The following is a 20,698-nucleotide window of genomic DNA, read 5'->3' as shown; positions in this document are numbered from 1 at the left end:
GTACTGTATGAAGGGAGACGTACTGTAGTACTGTCAGGGGTAGGTGTAGATGTAATTGTTACATGTACTCCGTACATGCAGGAAATACTCCGTACTTGCACTATCAACAAGTAATAATACGGGACTTAGGTACAGTATTTGGTATGTGGATGTGATGGGCCACGACCCGACCCACTGGGTGTAATACTAAGTACTTACATGGTTGTACTGTAGGTGCACATGTAAGTGGGTACTAAGGTTAGCAGGCATGCAGATGAGTAGTACAGTACCTGGTGGGTGTAACATTCGTTGGACATGTACATGTACTTAGGTGTAAGTACTCAGGTCAGGTGTACATGTAGATGCAGGTGTAATTACGGAGTACTGTAGGTTCACTTACTCACAGCACTTGTAGCTGTAGACGGGCTGCCGAGAAAGGAGACGGTGCCACCGCAGCGGGTGGGGTTGTCGGCAAAGGGGATCTCGGCATACGGAGTACTTGCAAGGACAAGTAATCACAAATACACCTACATGCACTTGCGGCAAGAAGATGGCGATGCGGCGCGTCTTGTCCGCGGGCGGATTCGCCACGTTGTAGAGGAAGAGCCTGCTCCCGCTCGTTCGGCAGGCATGGGAAGGAAGCGAGTGCGAGCAATAAACACCACGGAGCAAGCACAGCACAACCAGCCGCTCAACTGCAAGTGCATGGAATCGTATTACTTGTACTTTGTGCCTGTAAGGGTAAATACTGTACTTGCAGACTTGCACATGTAGCTGTACTTGCAAGAATGGCCGAGATCGCGTGTCGTGGGACAAACCAAGGAGGCTCGGGGAATGGCAGGTCTTGGTATTGCGAGTACAAGTACGGAGGACGGAAAGTCCATACGAAGTAATTACGTGCTTCTCGACCTTGGCTTGGTACGAGTTGGTATACTTGGACAAGCGTACTTGTAGCGGTACACTTATACTTGCACGTACAGTACACCTACTGTACCTTGTACCTACTGTACCTACTGTACCTACTCCGTACTGTACCTACTGTAGCTACTGCACCTACTTAACTTGGTTCTCCGTGCTTAAGTAGGTACATGTATTGTACAGTATAGCACTTGTCGCGGCACTCGTCACAGGACTTGGCACGGCGCATGGCACAGCACTCGGTATAGCGCTTGGCGTAGCGCTTGGTGCTGCGTGCAAGTGCAGTCTCGTGGCGGAGGTCGATGTTGCAGGAAGGGCGCATCCCTCCATTACGTAGGCGCACGGGACTTGGATGCACGCCCACAGCACATGCACGCCGGCACGTACATGCGCAGTACCAGTGCAGCTGAAATGTCAGCGTACTGCAGGCACAAGACGTGCATGTACTTGCAAGGGCCGATGGAGGATGGTGGTCTGTCGTGCTTCTCGACCGCTGCCAGTGAGGTTGCATCGGCCAAGAACCAGGTACTAAATAATACCACCTGCTAGGCACCAAGGTAGCAAGCAGTTCGCGCGGAGTGGGGTGGGGGCGGCCTATGCCGGCTCAAGAATGTACACGTACTATAGGTACTGTGCCCCCGTACTGCGACGTACGTTGACATGTGTGGCGAAAGCACGGAAGAGTAATACAACTAATACTCCGTACTTGCGTATGTGATGGTGCCTCCCTGCCACGACGGTGCTCCGTACTTGAGCAAGTACTCGTGCTTGGAAAGCCGGAGCCACGACGACGACGCCCAGCAGCGACGGCGAGACATTGATGGGTGCTGCGTGGCGATTTCGTAGCAAGTCCGTCTTCCTCTGGTGCCAGGTACGCTGCTCGTCCGTAGACGGGCAACGGGGAGAGTTGGGGAGGGGACGTTGACTCGAGAGCACGTGTAACATGCCGCCGCCGTTTGATGCACCGAGTAATTCATGGCAGGCAGACTTTCGCAGCACACCCCAAACGCTCGTTCCCGCGTGCCGCTTGCGAGGCAGGGGAGGGAGGTACGGCGTTGCAGCACTAATCCCATGGACGTTGACGTGTGCTTGGCAACGATTTGCCCGTGCCAAAAGGGGCGCCGAACGCTGGGCGTCTCGGAAGAGGCGGTCGGGTTGGTGCTAAGGAATCGACCCACACAGGCGCCCAACCGTCGTCGGATTCGCCAGCTCCCGGCCCTTTATGGTGTTGACGGCGACACGGGGAAAAGAGATGATGTCGGCGAGGCCTTGTTGAAGTGGAAGGAGACGGTTGGATTCAAGTGGGCTGGGAGGGACTTTGTCGTGTCGTGAGGCACTGCTCCGTGGTAGGTGGTTCACGGTCAGAGGCAGGAGGCCATTCAGACGGTCTCCCCAGTGGCAGCCGCCGGCCATCTCGCGAGCAAGCACTATTTTTGCACTCACTTTTTCCCTTTAGCGCTCCGTACTCAGCGCTCCGTACTGCACAACCACACTGACCAGGCACAAGTAGGCGTCGCATGCGCCGCACGGGTAGGTGCAATTGTGCGAAGTGCGGAAGACATGTGAGTACTGTAAGTCCTGTACTGACTGTACTTGGGTAATTTCAAGCCAAGTACAGAGCACATGTAAGTACCTATGTAGGCGTACAGTAGGTGCGCATGTACGGAGGACTGCACATGCATTCTCATGCCTGCAGGTACTGTAGAGGTGCGCTACTCCATACTACAAGTAGTATTACTGGTGCTGAACCTGTGCGACTAGTACGGGGTAGCTGAAGGTGAAAAAGCAATACAGGTACGGAGAACACCTGCATGTGCTCCTTGCAGTATTAATTACAGTATGTGAATGGCTGCCATGTAAATACCGGTAGGTCCATCAGAAGGGCGTACCTGTCAGCTTATCGACTCCCTCACAGCTCGTTCGAAAGAGATCAGGCAAGCGACGGGTACGCGATTCCATCGTTCCTGTCCGACTTGTTTGATCGTCCTCCGCGCCGTTTCATTCCGTGGCGAACCGGCTCTTCGTCATCGAACCGGTCCGCACCCCCTCTCTCGCCAGCCGTGCCCTGACGACAGAGGCAAGCACATGTACTGTGCATTTCCGACCGAGTCGACGCTGGTGCATCGCATCCCGCCGTTGCCTGTTGCTTGGATGCGGCAGACGGCGACGTTGAGGAGAGCACGTTTTCGTGGCCGGGACTCGTTCGATTCATCCCCTCGCGCAGCGGCCCCTTGCTTGCGGAACTCTTAGTACCAAGATACAGGTACTCATCTGGCATCTGGCACCCCCGGTTCGGCTGCGTCGCAGGGCAGGTGGGCGCACTCCGTACAGTACTGCAACTAAGTAAGTACAGTACAGTACTGTACTTGTTACACCTACTGTACATGCACGCCATGTGCATCCAAAGTTGCGCTTGCTTGGGTGTACATGTACAAGCACAAGTGTACATGTACTGTAAGTAAGTACTTGGGTGTCAGTGAGTAAGTACAGTACAGTAGTACTGTACAGTAACACGAAGTACCAGCAGCTTCTGCTAGGCGCCGGGCGTTGCGCGAGTCGTGACCTCGCCACTTTCGTCTGTCCCCGCTCCCAATCTAACACGCACCACGTGCCTCTGCTCCCACTGATCCCATTTCCCCGATCCATTATCGTGTGTGCCCGACGACAAAGCAGCACATTGCCAGGTAGACCAACGAACACGGCACTTGATCCCTGCACAGGTACTTGCGATGCACGTCTACAGTACTCCGTACTTTGCCAAGTACTTACAATGCATACAGTAGGTGGCGCGCACGTATCGGATTGGTACCCGTACATGCACTTGTACGCACATCGTATGCTAGTGTACGGAGGAAAGGGTACCAAGAGTCATTCTGCACTCCCTACAACACTGTACTCTTACATGCAAGTGTACTGTACGGCTACAAGTAAGTACGTGTACAAGTACGCCTGGATGTGAGTGTAAGTACGGAGCACTCCGTACAGATGGCAATAATAATACATGTGCGTCGGTACCGTACCGAGTACGAAAGTAAGTGGCAATTGCAAGTACTTGCATGCAAGTGATGAGTGAATCGGAGCACTCGGTACTCTGAACGTGCCCCATATTACTCTCAGCAGGTACCTGAACTCTAATCCTCTAACATGATACCTAACACGAAGTACTCCAGAGGTACGACAGTAATTAATACAAGTAAGTACTCGAATACGGAGTGCGGAGCAAGCAAGTGCAGCTGTACGTACTTACTGTACTTACTGTACTTACTGTACTACGGAGTACGGAGTACAGGCACATGTATTACTCCATAAGTACATGTACTTACTTGCACTTGAATACTACTCGGTACACCTACTTGTATTACAGCAAGTATTGCTCCGTAATAATATGCACTCCGAATCGTACTGGAAATACGGTGTACATGTACGGAGTACTCCGTACATACAGCAGGTATAAGTACATGCTTACAGAACTTATTTCTGCTTGTACCGAGTACTGAGCGGTCCATACATGTACTTACTGTAGGCGCTTGCACAAGCACTCCGTACTCTGTACATATGCTTACAGTACTTGTAATACTGACAGGATCACCCACTGAGCTGTGCAAGTACTCAGCCAAGGTGCTTACTGTGCACATTCGCACTGCAAGTATGTTCGGTGCACACTGCAACTCGAGGGTACGATATTAGCTACAACTCAAGGAATAGTATTTAGTGCACCACCCCCGTCGGCCACCACCTCTGGGGCCGTTCGTTGACTGGGACAGGTGCTATGCGGTATCACGCGATGTAGGGTCAGTTGAGATGTGTATAGCGGTACTGGTTGTGGCCGCAAGAGGTAAGCACTGTACGCGATGTGTAGCTGTAATGCTGTAAGTTGGTAGGTGTACAGTACTAGGTAAGCAAGTGTACTAACGAGTACAGAGCAAGTCAGTACTTACTGTAGTTGTAATACTTGCTTACCCCCGTGCTCGTGCTCGAGCTAGAAACCAAGGTATTCCACCCCGCCTTGCCCGCCGCCATCCGACGTGGGGCCGGATGTCGAATTTCGAAAGCCAGCTAGTGACGACGACCGTCTGCCTGCTGGCCCCTATCTGTCTGCCAACCTGCTCTTGATGAATCCGTCCTCGCCTCGCAACATCTGTCCGTTGAAAGGACGCAAAGGAAGACCGAGGCAGAGCGTATCTGTCGAGACGTGACGACGGTTGCAGGGCCCGTCCAGCGAGAGAATCGTTGCACTTCCGCCACCATCATGGCTTCGCAGTACGAAGGTGAGCAGCACGAGCGGTCCAACGCTAGCCTTCACTCCTTCCACCGCTCGCCGCTCACCCGTCGCAGTCGAGCACAATGTCCAGCTCTCGGCGCCGGCCCGGCGGAGCTCTCGCCGCGTCGACATGGCCTCCTTCTTCTCCCTCCTCAACCAGTTCGGCGAGGCGACCGACACGCCGACGCCGCACAACAATCCGCACGCGACGCCGACGCCCGTCGCCACCGCCGCCCTCTTCCGCCTCCTTCAGGACCAGCTCCAGACCTTGTCTCTCACGGCGCCGACGGCCGACAACCGCGCCTTCCTCGACCAGCTCGTCGCCTCCCTCGAGGGCGACATACACGACCCCCCGACGGCGCTCAAGGGCGTGAGCCAGGCCTTCCTCGACGCCCTCGACCGCGTCGACCGGAAGAAGCTCTTCGCCGACGACGACTGCGCCATCTGCAAGGTGCCCTACCTCGACGACGAATGGTGCCTCGTCGTCGAGCTGCCCTGCGAGGGCCGGCACCGCTTCGATCTCGAGTGCGTCGGGCCCTGGCTGAGGAGCAAGGGAAGCTGCCCCATGTGCCGCGAGGAGATGGAGAGGAAGAAGGCCGTCGTTCCCGCGGCCGAGGACGAGGACGAGGACGAGGACGATGACATGATGTACGCGTAGTGGGGCCCTTGATGGTCGCGAGGCGCGAGCACCGGCCGCGTCGAGGCTACGGGAGGAGGAAAATGAAGGAGAGGTGCATTGTGCCGTACAGCTGCGTCGCGAGGAAACCAACCCATGGCCGAGCAAGGCATCCAAGGACAAGGAGACGGGCTGCCCCCCATCGACTGCGGCGGTGGGTAGTTCCACGACTGCCAAGAGCGGACGAGGCACCGACGGCGCTACGAGGAATCGAGCCTCTCCATCTTCTCCACCATCTTCCGCGCCCTCTCCTTGAGCTCCCCGCTGCCGGCGCCGGCGCCGAAGAGGCCGATCCTCTCCCGCCAGAAGCGCCAGCGCTCGTCGCCGAGGCCAGACCTGTCGCTCCTGAACAGCGTGCCCGGCTTCAGCGCCCGCTGCTCCATGGCGTCGAGGGTGCGGCCCTGACGGCCCTGCTCGTGCAGCGCCTCGCCCGCGTGGGCGATCCACTCGCACGCCGTCGCGAGGCTCGCATCCTTGGCGCTCGTCGTCTCCCGCGGCGGCTCCTCGAGGCCCGAGCGCATCTCCCAGATGGCAAAGTTGTCCCACGACTGCAGCTTGGCGCCGAAGACGCGGGCGGCGAACGAGTTGAGCGAGATCCACTCGGCGATGCTCTCCGTCTCGGCCTCGGTGCCGGTGAACATGGGTCGCACTGTCGTCGGCCGCGTCCACGTCAGCGCCGTCGTCTCGCCGGCGAGCCTTCACCAGCCGTCGTCACTCACTGTTCCACGCGTCTCGCATGCAGGGCCCGAGCATGGGCAGCTCGGACCAGACGCGCGTCTTCTGCCCCCACATCTCGACCTCGTCATCCCGCAGGGAGCGGAGGTGTGCGATCATGGAGACCATGGGCTGCATCCGGTCCGGATCGCTCGTCGCCGGCACCTTCTTGACCGTGGCGACGAGCAGCGTCCAGAAGGACCAGAGAAATTCTTCGGCCGCGTCGGTGCTGCCGACGGGGTAGAGCTTGTCGATGTCCGCCGCCGCCTCCTCGGCCGAGCATTCCGCGGTGACGAGCCTGACGAAGACGGCGACTATGTCGCGCTCGTGCCCTTTGGCGGCCTCGCCGCAGACGGAGGAGACGTCGATGGCTGAGCTCATGCTGCCGACGTCCGACGCTGGAGGATGTGTGAGAATGGAGCAGCTCGTCACGCCGCGAAGGGGATGGCGGGAGGTTGTGCAGTCTCGACGATGATGGCAATGGTGACGGCCGTGGCGGAGGTGGTTGTAAGCAACACAAGACGATGAAATAATCGAGCTCTCTCGGGTCAGGTATTGGTCATGCTTGCCTCGGCCCATGGAAGCTGAATCCAACGCTGACGAACAGACAGGGTGGACGTCACGAACAGGCGACGGCGGGGCAGCGGGGTATTGCCTGGTGACACTGCAAGTACTTACTGTATGCGTACTCCGTACTCTCCAAGTACAGTAAGTAATACACATAGTTGTAAGTATGTAAGTACAACTATTTACAGTACAAGTAATACTCCGTTCACCTCATTAAGTACGTGGGTGTACAGTAATTACACGTACAAGCACTGTGCAAGCACTCTGTCGTCGCGGAGTAAATTGCAGTATTGCTGTCTTCTACAGAGTACCTAGCAAATGTAAGTAAATACATGTAAGTAGGTGTCCTGTACGGAGTAATTATCATGTGTTATCGCCGTACTCTGTACCAGAACCCAAGTACAGCACATCGTACTCCGTACTCCGTACAGTAAGTACTTACTCCGTACAGTAAGTACAGTACTTGCTCCATACATGTGCTGGTACCAACTGGTACTCGCCCGTTCGTCCGTCGACGAGGCTCGGGGAGCAGGTCCAAGGTACACCTGCTACTATGAATGCTTGCCTGCCTTGTTTTGTCCAGCAGTTCACTTCGGGCCTACATACTTGGGTAGGTTCTCCGTATGAGGTCATCATCGATCGGCCAAACTCTGTGCTCGTACACTTGGTGCAATTTCCTCTGATCGGTCGCCCTTCCGCGATGGAAGGGGATCCGCGACGGCACCGCGATCTGTTGTTTCTATTGTTGGAATGCGTGGCTGACAATTCGCTCAGAAGCAGGCAGGCTGCGTCTCGCCAACCAAGCGTACTGGTACCTTGCCGCTGGTACTTGCATCTGGACGGTACGTACCTCGCTCGCTGTTGGCAGGCAGAGGACCGCTAATTACAGGTAGGTTAGGTACCTTAATTACTAGGTACCTAGTACCTAAGGTTAGTACCTAGTATGAATGATGTGCGTGCCCAGCATTGGTACGGATGGCGGGTACCGAGGCGAACAGTCACGACTCGCCGTAAGTACTCTGAATCCGTGACTCGTAACCTGTAAGTAGCGGGACAAGGAGGGTGTCCTTCGATACTCTGTGCCACAATGCACAGGCATATCCGTTACGGACATGTTCACCCTCGTACACTGCACTCCCGCCTGCGTTTGTGCCTTGAAGTGAGAGTAGATGCGCAGTAAAGATACCGTACAGCGTGCAGATGACCTGCAAGTAGGTGTATGGAGTACTGTGCGGAGTAAGTATTAAATACATGTTCGGAGCATTGTGCGGGTGCAAGTAGTATGAGTAAATACAGTACAAGTACAGTAATAATACTTGCTTCGTGTCTATGTACAAGCGCAGTATTCAAGTAGGTGCTGCGAGTACTTGTACTCCACTCTCTGTTCGGAGTATCGTGTTCCGGACTTTGCACGTATTAGGATACTATACGGAGTAGGGAGTAGGGAGTACTTGTAGCTAATATACTTGCCGCGCTCCGTACGGAGTACTCCGTGCAAGAATATGGCTCCTCTTTCGTAAATGAGGAACTAAGTATTTAAATACTTGCTAATTACAGGACGGGGTACTTGGGTACTTGTACAGAACAGGTTCGGTTTCACCACAGCGTACAGGAATTACTACTCAAGTACGGAGTACGGAGTACAGAGTACGGAGTACTAGGTACTTACTGACTTGTATTAAGTACTCGTACTGTACTAAGAAGAAGTACCTACCAAGGTACGAAGGATATCACCAGGTATTGCCTATTACTCCGTACAGGGTACTCCGTACTTGCATGTACATGTACATGTAAGTCTCACGATGACAACTGCGTCAGGGACAGCTGCTGCGGTCGTCGTTCGTACCCCGCCACGCCCTGGTACATGTGCCTAGGTAGGTAGGTCCTAGAAGTAATTACTCCGTACTCCGTACCTATGACTAGTTCCTTGGACTAGGTGTGGTGCCTAGTCAGCGCAGGTACCGAGTACCAAGTACAAGTACTCCGTCCTCCGTTCTCAAGTATACTTGTACAAGTACTTACGGTATTCCTTATCAACACAAGTACTTGCGCTACTTCCCCCTCCTCCAGGCTGCCGACGCTCCCGTCACCACTCGCAGCTACTGTACGGTACAAGTGCAGTACACTAAGTACATGCAGGTACCTAAGGTAGCCAGTACGTACAGTACACCCAGATGTCCCAAGTACAAGTCCAGTATACAGGTACTTGTGGGTACTAGGTAGCATGCAAGATGCGCTCGCGCTGCAGCCTACTGCAGGGCATGGGCCCCGCCCCCTGTCTCAAGCATCCGTCGTAACATGGCGGGTCGCTTGCGACAAAAAGGAGGTCCCTGGATTGGAGTCGGGATTGGGATTCCGGACAGACGGCTGGCCTCGCGCAAGCATCGTGGCCGTGAGTGCGTGCTCGTGCATGCGCGTGCGCGCGACCAGTTGGTCCATCATCGTCAGCGTCGTCGGCTACTCGTCTCAGCCCTGGTTCGACATGAACGTTCGAGGAGCAAACGAGACGACCGCCACGCAGACGCGTCCGTCCATTTTGCCCTTTTTGAGTTTGCTGTCAGCGGCCCGCGAGGCCTTGGAGGGCTTGGGGGGGCTTGGAAGGCTTGGAGGGAGCGAACGGACGGAGGCAACGGAGCGAATGAGAGAGCCGTACCGCCGCCGCTACGTCGGTAGGTGCGCATGCGATTGCGTGCAGTACTTGTAGGTACTTGGAGGTGTTGTGCAATTATGTACTGTGAAGCTTGCGTTTGGTGTACTTGCTTTGCTGTGCTCTCGTACTTACAAGCACCTCTGCGAGTGCTTGCCGTACGCCGATTCCGACGAGTTCAAAACCCATCCATCAAGACAAGAGCGTGGCAGTGGTTCGGAACATGTAATTACAGCACAAGTACGGAGTACAGTGCGTGCAGTGCAGTGCAGTGCAGACCAGAGAAGACCAGACCAGACCAGACCAGACCAGTGCACCTACAAGTACCTGCACTGCGAGGCCTGCACAGCTCCAGACAGGTAATACCAACCGACTTCCTTCACCGTCGACGAACGAACAAGCGAGCAAACGAACGTACGACTCTTGTCGAGACAAATGAACCACGACGCACAGCCTCCACACCCACACACCCCTCCGCCCGCACCCACACCCACGCCTTGCCCTGCCAGCCACGGAGCCCTCACGGCCCTCGCGGAGGCGAGTTGATAGGCAGAGCGGGCGGAGGAGGAATAACAGGTCGGTACGTACCCTTTTTTAGCGCATCTTCCCGTCAACCATGACAAAAGAGTGCAAGCGCGTGGAATGCACCTCCCTTTTCGCCTGCATCGGGCATAGCACATGGCAGGCAAGACCAACAACAAGGTCCTCCTGCCTCTTGGTACCGCCCCACTCGCGCTACGGTACCCACTTCGGCAGGCTTGCATCCAGTTGCCGGCCAATAGGATGCAGGGGGAAAGAAAAAAAAAGTTCAAGCTGGTGCTGCTGCTGCTCGCTCGCTGCTGCCTTCCTCCCGGCCAACGCCAAAAATCGCCTGAGCAGCTCGCCTCCCCTTGTTGAGTCGTCGCCAGGGCCCCCGTTCCCCATCCCATCCCATCCTGTCCTCCCTTTCACTACCTACCACGACGCCGACGACGACGGCGACGACGACGAGTCACCACCACCTTCGCCCCCTGCTGCCGCAACCGACGAGCACGAGTCCAACGTCCGTTGCCGTGAAACTCCCTCCTTTCCTTTCCTTCCCGCAACCTCCGGCCGGTTCACGATACGCCTGCGTGCCGTCGTCGTGAATCTCTCTCCTTCGTTCTTCTATATAATAATCCCTCCGCACTCGCACTCGCCGACGAGCTCTCCTTTTGCGAGATCGACCCTCCCCCCCTCCCCCCCCCCTCCTCCTCCCCCTGGTCCCTCCGTCCTCACCTCACGCGCGCCTCCTCGCCGGCCTCGTCTCGTCACCTCGTCTCGCCTGCCTGCCTCGCCTCGCCGCGCCGACTCGAAGTCGTTCCTCCCACGTCCGACGGTATCGCCCTGCCTCGCCGCCCTCGCTCTCCCGTTTCCATCCCATCCCATCGACGACCAAGGACGACGGATCGACGACTGACGGATACGCACCCAACATGCCGTACAACACGCGCCGAAAGTCGCTCTCCCTGCCCAGCCTGGGCATCCACATCCCCATGACGCACGCCGCCCGTGCCGCTGCCTCCAAGAGCGCTGGTCGCCTGTCCCTGCCCGCATCCTCGTCGTCGCACTCGTCCGACGCCCGCGCCCGGTCGCCCGATTCACATCCGAGCAAGCGCCTGAAAAAGTCCCACGATGGCCCCGTCGCCGCCTCGGCCGACGCCGTCGTCGAGCACACGCCGCCTCCCTCGCCGAAACCGGCGGCCAGCATAGAGATGGCCGACGCCGGCGTCGTGCCCAAGATCGACCTCGCCAGCATCAACGACGACATCGTCGAGGCCTCCGTCGTCCAGCTTCGGTCGACGGCCAACCGACCCCATCTGATCAAGGAGCTCGCCACCGTCCTGTCCCAGTCGCTGACGTCGGTCCAACAGTACGTTGACTTCTCCCGCCCTCGGCCGCGCTCGCCACCCCGACACACTCGCTGACTGACTCTTGTCCTTCCAGATCGGCGAACCCGTGCGCCATCATCTCCTCCCGCCTCACCTCCTTCATGAAGCGCCCCTGCTGGTCTTCGTCGAAACCCTGCCCGCTCGCCAAGGAGCTCGAGACGGTTCACCCCCGCCGAACCTACTTCTTCCTCACGACGTGCCCGCGCCAGTCGCTGCCCGACCCCGGCATCGCCCAACCCGCGACGCCCGCCGTCGCCGTCGTCACGCCCTCGGTCTCCCTGACGGACGACTCGGGCTCCGACGATGTCGAATCCCGCCGCAGGATCCTGAGCCCGTCGCCCGAGATCGACCTGTCGGCTCCCGAGTTCGACGACGCCGACGACATGACCATGCCCATGGCCCTCGTCGGCTCCTTCAAGACGCGCCACCTGAAGCATTCGAGAGACATGCGCCACGATTCCCCGCCCCTCGAGAGGGACGAGCGCGAGTTCACCCAGACGGCCGACGTGCTGCAGAGACGCAAGCTGAGCAAGGAGGCGCCCGCCCCCGACGCCGTCGAGCGAAACTCGGCCGTCGAGTACGGCTACCGGGACGACGTGTGGTTCGGCGACACCCGCCTCGGCGCCACGACGGCCTTCCTCATGAGCCCGGCCATGAAACCGAGCGTGCAGTTCAGCGTGCGCAAGGAAGACGAGGCCGACCAGTGGCTCAAGTTTCACGAGATGATCCAGTGGGAGCACGGCGCCGAGACCATCGAAATCGACGAGCTCGACGGTCTGTTCGACGGCTGCTAGTTTCATCATGTCCTTTGTATCGGAATGGCGACAAGCGCAGGGAGTTTGGAGAATATTACTCGCCGCAAAATGGACCTTTGTCTTGCGAGGCAGCGCTTTTGATTTCTTGCTTTTTTCCTTCTTCTTTCACGACCAACTGACGGAGCCAAAAGTTGTGGTTGTAAAAGTACATGTATCTATAGATGTGTCGTTTTCGCCTTGCCTACACCACGAGGCACGAAAAGATGGGAGACTGGTTTGCCGGGCGCAACTTCTTGCAAATACACGGGAAAATCTCCAAATTTACATTATATGATTTGATTTTTCGTCGTCACAGCCGATGATGTTGCCGTGTCCGTCCCACCCGCTCCGTCGTGCACGCGTCGATGGGAGGTGGTGGGTGAGGAATGCAACGAGCCGAGGTCCCGCGGCCACAGGGAGGGGTCGTATCATGGCCGGTCCGCCACGCGGAGCTCGATCCAGACGAGAGTTCCCATCTGCAACATGATGGGTCGGCTCAGCTTGACGAGCTCCAAACCTGGCGTCCTTTGCACCGCCTCGTCGACGAGGGCCTCGATGTCTCGGTTCCACCAGCAGCCGTACTTTTCGAAATGTTTTCCTGCGTTCTTGTCCAGGAGACCGTTGACGATTCCGTACCAGCCCTTTCCGTGTTCCAGCAGGATGATGCGGCCGGTGCCGGGCTTGATGGCCGAGGCGAGATTGGACAGGACGCCGACCGGGTCGGAAACGGAGCAGAGGCCAAAGGTCTGGACGATGGTGTCGTACTTTGCGTTCGGACCGCCAGCTGCAGGTGGCGGGATGGCACCGTGGGCGTCGGAGTTGACGAGACGTAGGCGACCGCCGAGGAAGGCCAACTCGCCGCCAGCATGGTCGGCCATGGTGGATGCGCCAACCGAGGGCGCCGACGACGCCATGGGCGGAATGGTCTCGGCGAGTCGCTTGCGGGCCACTTCGAGCATGTCGACGGATATATCGAGGCCCGTAAACGAGAGGATCCCTTGCGGCACGACCCCTCCCCCGGCGGCCGCGCTCAGCGGTTGCCAGTTGTAGTGCTCCAGGTTGCGTCCGGTACCCATGGCGAGCTCCAGGACGTGGCCGTCGGCGCGCTCGGCGAGCTTCCTTCGGAGGCGCGTGATGCCCATCCACCACTCCCCAAAGTCGAGCTCCTTGTCGAACTGGTCGGCGTTGTCGCCCGAGAGGGCAGGGGGCCGGCCCGTGGGCCTGTCATATTCGCAGCCGGACCCTGGGCAGGGGGGCGTCTTCAGAGAGGCGGCGGCCGTGCCGAATATGTAGAAGCCCAAGAAGCCGGAAATGAGAGCGGCACCGGTAAGGGGCAGCCAGGAGCGGCGCCAGAGGGATTGAAGGGTGTCGGGCGAGGGAGTCGTGGCCGATCGGGCGTCTGGGGAAGTCGCTTTGTCGTGCTTGTGGCTTGTCCTGCGGTGCCGTCAGCGCCGAGTTTCGTCAAAAAAAAGGCCTCCAGTGCAACATACGGCTTATACGGCCGAATGGCGGGTGCTTTAGGGAGGGGAGGACGAAGCTGCTTGGAAGACGGCTGTGCTTTGAGCTTCGGCGACTGTCGCAGCGATGGAGGCGAGGAGCTGGCGAAGCGCTGCCATTGTGTCGGAGGGGGGAGGCGTGCGGTCCAGGCGACAGCGCGCGTAGGCCGAATCATCGATGCGACATTGCTCGTCCTTGTCCGATCTCGTCCATGAAAGGAAGAAGGGAAGGGAAGGGGTAAGAGGCGAAACGAAGCAACACGAGAACGCCTACGTGTAATAATGAGTGCAATGTAAAAAAAGCGTTGATGGATCCCGGAGGTGGGAACGGCCCGAGAGGAGCTTCGCTACGCTGCTCGAGAAAGGCAAGTGGCTCTGCAGGGGTACGTACCATCGAACGTCACACCTCCAAGTACGGAGGAGTACTTGGACATGCAACGAAGCACTGTACAACACTGTATGCATACAAGTATGTCTGTATGGCGTACTCCGTGCAAGTAATTACTTCATACTGGGCACAGACTTCAGGCGGGCGTCAAGGTGTCCCAACTACCCTGCAACTCTTGCAAACGCTTTGCCATCAAAGAATCGTCACTGGAATCGCAAGAGGCTGGAGTTGAACGAGCAGGAGAAAAGGTGAGCGCAACAAGACCGCCAACATGGCCGCGGCAGGGCAGGGGGATTTACAGGAGTTGTTGCGGATGTTCACGTCACGCAAGGTTCCCATATTGACGGCCATGCAACACGTCAAGGCTCTCCAGTCGTCTCAGCTTCGGAGGTATTTCCCTCGGTTCCGAAACTCGAACAGCACCGTGCCCGGATGGCTAACGCAGCATCGGTCCCCCCCTCACCAGTATCGACCAGATCGCGCAAGCACCCTTGAGCACCATCGAGTCGGCGATTCACGACTCGAAGCTGGCTCGAGGCCTTCATGCGGCGTGCAAAAGCCATGGCAAGAAGCGCGGGGCCGAGGAGTTGGCGTCGGCCAGCCCGAAGAAGGCCAAGCTCGAGATGCACAAGCGTGACATGGACTACAGCTCCATGACGGCAGAGCAGCTCGAGGGCTCGTTGACGCTGCCCTTGACGGTGGACGAGGGAGTCATCGGCGAAACGAGTCTCGTGACCAACCGGGCGCCGCTGGTCCTGGCATTCGCCGTCGAGCTGCTACGGTTCACGATGCCGGAGCAGCCGCCGAGCAGCCGGCTCAGCTTGGCGCAGGCGGTCGTGAGCGCGAACTCGAGGACCAAGGCGGTGAGCATCGGCATCGAGAAGGCGTCCCGGGGAGCGGAAGAGCAGATTCCAGAGGGACAGCCTCGGGTGCGGGTCCTCGGGCGAGAGGTGCCCGTTCTGAAACGGGGCGGCTACGCGTGGACTCCGGACTCGCCGGCCTCGCTGCAGGTCGCAGCCAGAACCAGCGCGGCAGGACCCGACGCACGGCGGGAGAAGAAGAGGTGGACAGCAAGCCGCAAGGTGACGTCGAAGGCGTCCACCTTTATGGCGCACGCGGCCTCTCTGTCGTCGCCGAACCAACGAGCAGGCCTCATGAAGGAGCTCTTCACGACCAAGCCCGAGCTCGAGACGGCGACGCACAACGCGTGGGCGGTGCGGGCGAGCTACGGCGGCTCGCCACTCGTCCAGGAGGCCTCCTTCGACGACGGCGAATCGGGCTGCGGAAAGTTCATGCTCGAGACGATGCGCGGGTCCGAGGTCAAGAACACGGTGGTGGTGCTGACAAGATGGTACGGCGGCGTGATGCTCGGGCCCGACCGTTGGCGGCTGATGCGGGAGTGCATCGGCGACGCCCTCTCCTCCCAGCAGCGCACGTCGACGCTCTCGGGCGAGGCCGTCTGGGGGCTCGACGTGCAGGACACGCGGCCGGCGGCGTCGACGGTCGGCATGGCCATCCACCGGCCCGAGGGGGCTCGGAACTACCTGCTCCGGAGCTTCGCCACGACGCACGAGGAGGGCGCGAGCGAAGGGAAGAAGACGGCGGCGTCGATGAACTCGGAGAGGCAGGAGAACCTCGGGCGACTCCTGGGCGCCCTGCGGCTCCTCTACGCCAGCTGGGCGGGGGTGCTGAGCAGGGACGAGCTCGACCGGCGCGCCTGGACGTGGTACGTCGCCGTGCGGCCGGACGTCGAGGCTGGGCCGTCGGGTTGGGGCGCCAAGGGGACACTCCGGCTGGAGAAGATTCTCGCACTGCGGCGCACGCAACAGGGAGATGGTGGCGAAGGAGGCGAATCCGGAATGGCGGCAGCGGGTTCATTTTGCGAGTGACACCGGCGATACAGCGATGCATCGACGATGACGACGACGACGACGACGACGACGACGACCTCGACGACCAACCAGAGCACGCACGATAATTCAGAACACGTCATGCTTACACCGAACCACTGCACCTCTCGACGTGCATCCGATATCTCGGCCGAGGGAATAGCAGCTCCACCCTGGGAGAGGGATGGAAGAGGGGGCGACTTCCTCGCCGCGTTTCGACGGACGATGATGATGCTGAGGGCTAAGGCTTTTACACTCACGTACGCCCATGGACATGGACAGCAGGACACAGACGTGCACCCGCACCATCGCAGCCACATCGCATGCATGCACTCGCGCCGGCACATGACGCCGTGCCTTGCTTTGCACAACGAGAGGGCGCAGGTGCTAAAGGCAGGGCTCGGGAGCGGCTCGGGAGAGACGATGACGACATGCTCGGCAAGCATCTTTCGTTCTGCACGTACCACGACAGGCACAGTGGACGACGTCGGCGACGGCAAGGACTTGGACCAAAGGAAACGCCGAAATCGGAGACGAAGGAGAACAATGGCGTCAAGAGTGGATGGCAAAAGGAGCGGGTTAAGCGACCTGCAGATGCAGGGACGAAGCACAAGATTCAATGCAATGCAGACGTCAGGTGGGAAAGGTAACGAATGCGAGTGTGCATGCGAGTGCAGTGCATGTTTATTCACAAGCATGCCATAGCTGGAAAGCCACGAAACATGTGGTCCGTTCATTTCGACGTGCGATGACCGTGTTGGACAAGCGGTGGCCACAAACAATAAACAACAAAGTGCTCGTACGTCTAGTTGAATAGCAGGCATATCCGCATAGGCCATGGACATGCACAAGTACGCAATTCATACGGCGATTCGCCACTGTACATGCAGTGCCTTGCCCAAGCTCGGGTTCCCGCGGCTGCCGTCGTATTACTTGGGCACTGGACGCCGTCGAGCACTCGTGGCGTTGTCGGGTCCTTGTTGATTGATGATGATGGGCTTGCTCGTTGTTGCGTTGTCGTGCGTGGATCCATGCGCACACGAACCAGCTGCATGTATCGATGCTATTCACACCGGGACGAGGGCTTAGGCGAGTGGCACTATTGCGTGCCTGACTAGTACTTGTGGTGCCAAAGTAGTTATGTACGGAGGATTCGGGAGTCCTTGATACGGACAGCGTGTACGGAGGACTGGGACGAGGCCTCAAGTTCTCCGTGCAGCACTGAGTGAGTGGGTGGGATGATGACTGTAAATGAGTACTACCTACTAGGTAGTAATAAATATAACCTACAGTAAGTAAGTAGGTACCAGACATGTACGGAGTATTACTGCAAGTAAGTTGGTACTTGCGTACTCCGTATAAGTACTGTAAGCATGTAATTACTCACTGTAATACGGAGTAAAGTCCATCCTCCGTACCCCGTACTCCGTACTTGTCCTTGCATTGCCACGACGCAGGCATAGCGCTAATAGTGGGTTACAGCACATACGGCACCGTACATTTACGGTGGCTTAGGGGCCTCTCGCTTATCGATATGCCCCGCTCGGGGTCGCCAACGCGCCATCGGCAACCAAGCGCCGCCAGTGAGCGGAGGAAAGTAAACAGAAAACAAGTGGCGTCAGTGGCCGGTCGGAGTCAGTCGGCCAGCACCCTCGGTAGTTGCTGTATTACTTACTGTGCATGTAGGCCTAAATTCTACTTATAGTAGCCGGTTATTAGTCATGGTCCGATTCGGTGCTCTCGTCAGCGTCTCGTCAACACGCCGGTAAGATGGCCTGGATCAGCTTCTCCTCCATCCACGCAGGTATCGAGCCTCCCTAGGATAAAGGGAAAGGAAAACAAAACAAAATAAAATAAAAAAGAGGAAAGAGTACGGTGACGGTCTTCGCGTAAGCACAAACGAAAAGCAGCACAGCCGCTTTCGACCGATTTTGCCGTGTTTTCCTCCCATCGTCGTCCCCTCTTCGTACTTGGGGGCGCGTCTGCCTCTGCTGGCTCCCCGCGATTGATTGTTGACCCCTCCCCTCCCTCGACCCGCCCACGCCCACCTGGCGACCGACCCGCCACCGCCAGTGCCTTTGATTTCGTCTCGCCGACTTCTTCCCGCTTCCGCTCCCGCTTCCGCGGACCAAATACCGACGTCGACGAAGGCCAACGGCGAGCGCTGCTGCTGCACCATCGACTTCGACTCCGACGTCGATCCCGGCGTGCCCTGCCTGCCTCCCGACGCTCGCCCACGCCAGCCATCCTTTGCCACCGAGACGCACACGCGTCGCCGTCTCGGCCGTCATGGAAAACTACCAGAAGCTGGAAAAGGTCGGCGAGGGTGCGTGCATGCTCTCGTCCTCTCGTCCTCTCATTGTCCCGTCCTCCCATCCTCTCACTGTCCCGTCCTGGCATTGTCCCGTCCTCCCATCCTCTCACTGTCCCGTCCTCCCATCCTCACTGTCCCATCCTCCAATCCTCCCATTGTCCCGTCCTCCCATCCTCCCATCCTCCCACTGTCCCGTCCTCCCGTCCTCCCGTCCTCCCATCCCCTCCTGAGCTCCTTTATTTCCTCCCCGCCTCCGCTGCCGCCGCCACCTCCTCCTCCTCCTCCAGTGGCCAAGTCCTCAATTCGTTGTGAGGGGACCAAAAGCTTACGGAATGCCCTCGGTCGATGGGAAACAGGCACCTATGGAGTGGTATACAAGGCCCGCGATCTTGCCAACGGGGGCCGCATCGTCGCCTTGAAGAAGATTCGGCTTGAGGCCGAGGACGAGGGCGTGCCGAGCACCGCCATTCGCGAGATTTCCCTCCTCAAGGAGATGAAGGATCCCAACATTGTGCGGCTCCTCAACATCGTCCATGCCGACGGCCACAAGCTCTACCTCGTCTTCGAGTTCCTCGACCTCGACCTGAAAAAGTACATGGAAGCGCTGCCCGTCAGCGACGGCGGTCGTGGCAAGGCCCTGCCGGACGGCACCTCGGACAAGATCACCCACCTCGGCCTCAGCGACGTCGTCATCCAAAAGTTCATGATGCAGCTGTGCGAAGGCATCCGCTACTGCCACTCGCACCGCGTCCTGCACCGCGACCTCAAGCCGCAGAACCTGCTCATCGACAGGGACGGCAACCTCAAGCTCGCCGACTTTGGCCTCGCCCGCGCCTTTGGCGTGCCCCTCCGGACGTACACGCACGAGGTCGTCACGCTCTGGTACCGATCGCCCGAGATCCTCCTCGGCGGCCGACAGTACTCGACGGGCGTCGACATGTGGTCGGTCGGCTGCATCTTTGCCGAGATGTGCACGAGGAAACCGCTCTTCCCGGGCGACTCGGAAATTGACGAGATTTTCAAGATATTCCGGTACGAAAGCCCCAACCCTCCCCATTTCCCCCGCCCGCGGCCCGCCCGCCCGCTCCAGCACCCCCCTCGCTCGTTCTCCGCGCCCCTCGTTCCCTGCCTTTGGCCGAGCGAGTGGACGGGACGGAAGGAGAGGCCGCTGTCGTTTCGCGTCGTGGAGGTTGGACCGATGGGCTGACGTGCAACCGCGCTCGCGAGCAGCATCTTGGGCACGCCTGGAGAGGACCAGTGGCCGGGCGTCACGTCGTACCCCGACTTCAAGTCTTCCTTCCCAAAGTGGCAAAGGGACTTTAGCAACCCCATCTGCGGCAACCTCGACGACAAAGGCCTCGACCTGCTCGAGATGATGCTCGTGTACGACCCCGCGAGCCGGCTGTCGGCCAAGCAGGCGTGCAACCACCCTTACTTCGAGGACTACCTCGCCCAGCAGCAGGCGGCCGTCGGACGGTCGAACGGCTATTACCATTAGCACCATCAAGCTGGGACGGGAAAGCGCGCGTGCGAGAGTCGAAGCGCGCAACGACGGCATCGCGCACCTTGCAACCCGGACCGACAAACGGCGGCCCTTCATCGCCACCCCCGCCGACTATCAGGATACGGCGAGGCGGCGTGCACGGGCGGAGATGGACGACGAGGCAAGAAGCTTGCCGGCACCCTGGGCACGGCGGTCGCAAGCTCCGGCTGGGTCCCCATGGCGCCCAAGTGTGGGAGGATTGACCGGCTGTCTGGTCGATCCGTCCCCGAGCGCAGTGGGCATGAACGAGACGGGGACGGCACACCTGGAGGGCGCGACGACTGAGCGGAAAGGAACGGAGTGGAGGGCAACACTGCGGTGCTGTGCCACGAGAGCCGCGAGGCAGACGGGCAGGCAGACTTTGGCAGGTGGATTTTCCTTCATCATGTACCGGAGTGTCTACGTGTAGATGAGTCATGCCGAACTGGACGACGGATCACGGATCACAGATGACAGATTATGGAGCACGGGGACGTCGTGGGATGCGAGAACGAGAATGGAGCCGGCGCATGGCATGAATGATATGGATACCATGGGCGGCGGCGTCGCGCGTCGAGACAACATGATGGACGGTGGCCAAGCGAGCGAACGAGCGGTCGGCC

The 20,698-nt window shown here is 58.6% G+C and overlaps 6 protein-coding genes across 6 annotated transcripts; 4 read left to right on the top strand and 2 right to left on the bottom strand.

The window, feature by feature from the left end:
* Positions 1–5,146: 5,146 nt before the first annotated feature.
* Positions 5,147–5,816, top strand: DCS_07112 (uncharacterized protein; the record flags this gene model as incomplete). Its single annotated transcript, XM_040804398.1, has 2 exons — positions 5,147–5,165; positions 5,233–5,816. 2 exons carry the CDS (start codon positions 5,147–5,149, stop codon positions 5,814–5,816), a joined length of 603 nt encoding a protein of 200 aa, XP_040654502.1.
* A 218-nt stretch (positions 5,817–6,034) lies between these two features.
* Positions 6,035–6,929, bottom strand: DCS_07111 (uncharacterized protein; the record flags this gene model as incomplete). Its single annotated transcript, XM_040804397.1, has 2 exons — positions 6,035–6,483; positions 6,554–6,929. The coding sequence occupies 2 exons, from the start codon at positions 6,927–6,929 to the stop codon at positions 6,035–6,037; spliced, it is 825 nt and encodes a 274-aa protein (XP_040654501.1).
* Positions 6,930–11,216: 4,287 nt separating this feature from the next.
* Positions 11,217–12,466, top strand: DCS_07110 (mucin; the record flags this gene model as incomplete). Its single annotated transcript, XM_040804396.1, has 2 exons — positions 11,217–11,653; positions 11,728–12,466. 2 exons carry the CDS (start codon positions 11,217–11,219, stop codon positions 12,464–12,466), a joined length of 1,176 nt encoding a protein of 391 aa, XP_040654500.1.
* Positions 12,467–12,894: 428 nt separating this feature from the next.
* Positions 12,895–14,138, bottom strand: DCS_07109 (ubiquinone/menaquinone biosynthesis-related protein; the record flags this gene model as incomplete). The annotated part of the gene is made up of 2 exons (XM_040804395.1): positions 12,895–13,900; positions 13,957–14,138. The coding sequence occupies 2 exons, from the start codon at positions 14,136–14,138 to the stop codon at positions 12,895–12,897; spliced, it is 1,188 nt and encodes a 395-aa protein (XP_040654499.1).
* Positions 14,139–14,621: 483 nt separating this feature from the next.
* DCS_07108 (putative impact protein) lies at positions 14,622–16,239 on the top strand (the record flags this gene model as incomplete). Its single annotated transcript, XM_040804394.1, has 2 exons — positions 14,622–14,740; positions 14,796–16,239. 2 exons carry the CDS (start codon positions 14,622–14,624, stop codon positions 16,237–16,239), a joined length of 1,563 nt encoding a protein of 520 aa, XP_040654498.1.
* Positions 16,240–18,528: 2,289 nt separating this feature from the next.
* On the top strand, positions 18,529–20,381 carry DCS_07107 (Cell division control protein 2; the record flags this gene model as incomplete). Its single annotated transcript, XM_040804393.1, has 4 exons — positions 18,529–18,565; positions 18,910–19,585; positions 19,784–20,029; positions 20,096–20,381. 4 exons carry the CDS (start codon positions 18,529–18,531, stop codon positions 20,379–20,381), a joined length of 1,245 nt encoding a protein of 414 aa, XP_040654497.1.
* Between the last annotated feature and the right edge of the window lie 317 nt (positions 20,382–20,698).

Source organism: Drechmeria coniospora, chromosome 03 (assembly GCF_001625195.1).
Source record: "Drechmeria coniospora strain ARSEF 6962 chromosome 03, whole genome shotgun sequence".
NCBI lineage: Eukaryota > Fungi > Ascomycota > Sordariomycetes > Hypocreales > Ophiocordycipitaceae > Drechmeria > Drechmeria coniospora.
This window is presented reverse-complemented; position numbering and strand designations above follow the sequence as displayed.